The 4,378-nt window shown below is 41.0% G+C and overlaps 1 protein-coding gene across 1 annotated transcript; it reads left to right on the top strand.

Moving 5' to 3' along the window:
* The first annotated feature begins 2,497 nt into the window (after positions 1-2,497).
* On the top strand, positions 2,498-2,941 carry LOC122050534. The gene has a single exon (XM_042611428.1). The coding sequence runs from the start codon at positions 2,498-2,500 to the stop codon at positions 2,939-2,941; it is 444 nt and encodes a 147-aa protein (XP_042467362.1).
* Positions 2,942-4,378: the final 1,437 nt, after the last annotated feature.

The following is a 4,378-nucleotide window of genomic DNA, read 5'->3' as shown; positions in this document are numbered from 1 at the left end:
AACCCTCCGTTGAGTCATCAGGAATCGACAAAGCCATGAAGGGCCTGGATCTCGGAAGCGTCGATGTCAACCATCATTGGTAGCGGAAGAAAGGTCAACCCTAATTTCTCTGTTTTCATTTTCATCTTAATCAGATTTTAAAAGTGTCAACCTTCTTGTCCTCATTTTTCTTCATGATTTCATAGTTACACTTGTTTCAGATGATCATAGGACACGTGGTTTGGTGGTTGTCTCTTTTCATGGATAGATATTTAGGATGCAATAAGATTTAGAGTCTGGAATAATAACTAATCTTTTTTTCCTTGGCCATATAAATTAGATATTTAGATGTGACATTATGCCTTGTCTTGGTTTTATGTGATTAATCACTTGATTTTGATTTTGTCTATTTTATTAGCATATCTACTACTACTCTTAATTGTTTATTTATTCTATTGTTATTTCATTATTTATTTAGGGATATAATTTGAATTATTTTATAATGGAACACCAATATGTTGTGAAGAAAGGAAAAACGATAGCCTCTTATTTAAAAAAAATAGATCGTCAAATAAGTGAAAGCACTTCAATTCCAACCGTCCCTATAAGGCAACATCAATCTAGTGAAAGTCTTCCGATTCTTAGTGTCCAAATTCCTTCAATTTCCTCTTCAAGCGATGACCATCAATCATCCTCTATTTGTATTGAACGAGATCCGGGAAAAAGAAATAGATATATGAATATCATATCAATGTACGAAATGAGATAAGACGTTCATATTTAAAGATGGGGCCTTATCAACCAGATATGTTGGAGTATCCGGCTACAAAATTTGAAAGTCAGAATCGTCGATTTAAAAAAAAAATGGTTCCAGAAATTTCATTGGTTAGAGTATTCGCCTTCAACAAATAAGGCATATCACTTTTATTGTTTTCTTTTCCTGAATGATGTTAATTCATCTAATATCTCAGTACTAGTTAAATGAAAGATTTGGCAATTGAAAAAGGGTAAACCAAGGGAAAACATGTGCATTTCTTGCCCATATTGGTTCTGCAACTTTTTCATCTCATACTATGTGTGAAAAAAGGTTGAAAATTTGATGAGGCTCTCGCAACATATTGATAATGTGATGCATACCCAATCTAAAGATAAAAAAGAGAAAAATCGAATATAGCTGTACAAATGATTTTCTTGAAGATTGTTTAGCACTCTATATTGAACGAGATTTAGTTAATGATATAGAGGTAGATTCTATTATAGATGAATTTTATGTTTTAAAATATCATATAGCACAACTTTGTTGAATAGAATAATGTAATGACTTTTTTTGTTATACATATATACAATCTATTATATTTTTATGACATAATTTATTATATTAAGTTTAAGCCCCCTAATTTAAATTTCTGGATCCGTCCCTGGGCTAGGCGGCCGAAAGCTGCCTAGAGGCCGCTTATTGCTCGGCGCCCGACAACCCAGCTACCCGTTGACCACGGCGGCCTCTGGACGGCCTCCGCCGCCTATTCTGTCCTAAACTACAACCTAGGTAGAAAGGTTGACCCAGAAAATTTACAACTAACTGTGGCCAGATCGGATTGCGGCTATGATCCAGCCACAATTAAGTTATGGACCATCATTAGTCCATAAAAAAGTGGACAAGAGGGTCCTTTAACCTGTGGAGGTCAGAGCATATAGAGTAAGAAAGGCAATAGCGAACAGATAGATCTGCTGAAGAAAAAAAAAATCCTGCGATCAATTATTTCTGTTACTTTTAATTGTCTCAAACTTGTTGTTTGTATATATTTTTATTCGATATTGTTCATCGTCTTCCTACGATTGAATTTTTTTTCTTGTCTATATTCTGTGCTAACAATTGTTTTCTTTGGATTCCCTGATTCCCGAAAACGGCAGAATCGTAAATCTCTCGTTCCTGATCATGTCGCCGGCCTTCAATTCCTCTTCTCATTCAGGGCCCCCGACGCTAGCAGGCCCGCTGGGTGCGTCCTCGCTTCTGCTTGGAGCCACATCGTCCGCCGCAGGGAGGCCGTCGAGGCTACCGCACTAAGATTCCTTCGTTTTATTGGTGCGTGTCACAAGCAATGATTTGATTTTAATTTTGTCATTAAATTAATAACCGAGTTCAAAAGTTAATTTACAATGAAATATTAATTCGATGGCTAAATTAATTATACTCTACCAAATTCATCCCTATTTGTAGTAAATATAAACGTTCTAAATTTATTATCCTAACAAATATTTTACAGCGCGTCGTTATTGAGAATAGAAAAGCAGATTATTTCATCTGCAACGTGGTCCGTAGAACATCAAAATTAGTACGCATTAATCCTCACCCGTAGGTTGGGGTCCACCTTCCCTCGTGGGCCCCTTTGAGTAGAGTGTGAGTACACTGATAAGGTTGGGGTGGTGCGTCCTTCTGACCTGTAGCATCCCCTTCTTTAAATGCGCTGCTTCTTCCCTCGCCGCCACCAGATCCAGGCGGAGGCGGACTAGGGCGGCCATGGAGTCCAACAAGGGCGGACTCAAGGGATTCTGGAAGCGGCGCGGCTACAATCGGGTCGGAGGAGGCGGTGCTTCCCGCCGCCGTCGCCTCGCCATCGCGGTGCTCGGCGGAGGGAAAGAAGGAGACCCCAGTCGTAGCAGCTGCCGCCGCCGCCGCTTCTGGCGGATCAAGATTTCCCCTCGTCTCGTCTTGCTGCGCCTCCGACGGGCGGCCTCCCCCCGCCGCATCCTCGCTCGGATCCGCGACGCCTACGTGCAGATGATGTTCGCGCTCTCCCGCGCGGTCCCCGCCGGCGTCTCCTACGGCGGGGATGCGTGGGGGATGGGCTTCGCGGTACCGATGGTGAAGGAGTACGATGAGAAGGTGCTCGTCGAGATCTACAAGTCGCTCATCGCCAGCTCGGCGCCCACCGCCGCTACTGCCCTCGCGATCCACCGGTAGGCGGCCGCCGCCCTCTTCCTCCGCCGACTTCCGCGGTTCGCTCTCTTTAACGACTAATTTCGGATTCGATTCCGTTGTTGTCGTCTTGTTCTTCATAAAAAATTGACAAAAATTTCACTTCACCACGCATAGTTTAATAAATATCAATTTTACGCCCTTAATTTTTTCAAATTTGTCATAAAGGAACTATTGAGGGTTTTGTACTATATAATCCTTATCTGCTCACATATAGTTAGATCTCATTAAGGCTTCATGTTTGATAATCCGTATTCACCGTGATTTACTCCCTCTCATACTTGTGGGGCCGGGGTGAGGGGGCCGCTGGGTTGGCGGTTCCAACCTTTTGCATCATTAAGGCTTCATGTTTGATTTTAATTTAAAGGGCACAATTGCAGTAATATGATAAGTTTTCAATCTATTTATGTATTGATTTTAGCTAGGTTTTTTTTTTTTTTTTTTTTTCCGTTTAGATCAAGCACCCCCTCCATGCTCACCGCGAGCTTAACAATGAGCTCACGACTTTGGAATAATGGTTGTTTGTTGCAAAATCACCGCGACATTGGTGAGTTTTCATATTCATTTTAGCTAAGTTCTTTGTCTAGCATTAAAGAAATAATTAGATCATTGAGGGTGTGATTGTACTAATATGATAAGTTTTCAATCTATTTATGTATTCATTTTAGCTAGGTTCTTATTTCGTTTAAGATCAAGAACCCCTTCATGCTTGTCGTGAGCCTAACAATGAGCTCACGACTTTGGAACAATGGCCGCTAGTCTTGAGCTCGTGGCCTTCTTGCAAGCTTACAATGGTTGTTTGTTGCAAAATCACCACGACAATGGTGAGTTTTCATATCTAAGTTCTTTGTCTAGCATTAAAAAAATAGTTAGATCACTCAGGACAAATGTTAATTAATATGGTAAGTTTTCAATCTATTCATGGATTAATTTTGGCTAGATTCTTGATTCGTTTAAGAGCTCTCTGCCTAACAATGAGCCTAACAATGCTTGTCATGAGCCTAACAATGCGCTCGCAGCCTTCTTACCATGGTTGTTTGTTGCAAAAATACTGCGGCAAGGGTGAGTCTTTATATCCATTTTTAGCTAAATTCTTTGTCTACTATTAAAAAAAATAGTTAGATCACCGAGGGCACGATTGCATTAATATGCTTAAAATCAAATGGAGCACTATTTCATTTCCTCTTAAACACCCCTTCGTGCTTGTCATGAGCCTAACGATGAGCCCATGGCCTTGGAACAATGGTCACTAGTCTTGAGCCCGCGGCCTCCGTGCAAGCTTACAATGATTGCTAGTTGAAAAGTCACGGCGACCTCTTGGCCCCAAGTTCATGGTCTACTCGTGAGCCTAGTCGTCGCTTTGCCGGGAGCTCACTGCCATCACCAAGTTTATTATTTTGTTTACATCTAACCCTCATATAT

The sequence above is a fragment of the Zingiber officinale genome, chromosome 3A (genome assembly GCF_018446385.1).
Source record: "Zingiber officinale cultivar Zhangliang chromosome 3A, Zo_v1.1, whole genome shotgun sequence".
NCBI classification, from domain to species: Eukaryota; Viridiplantae; Streptophyta; class Magnoliopsida; order Zingiberales; family Zingiberaceae; genus Zingiber; species Zingiber officinale.
This window is presented reverse-complemented; position numbering and strand designations above follow the sequence as displayed.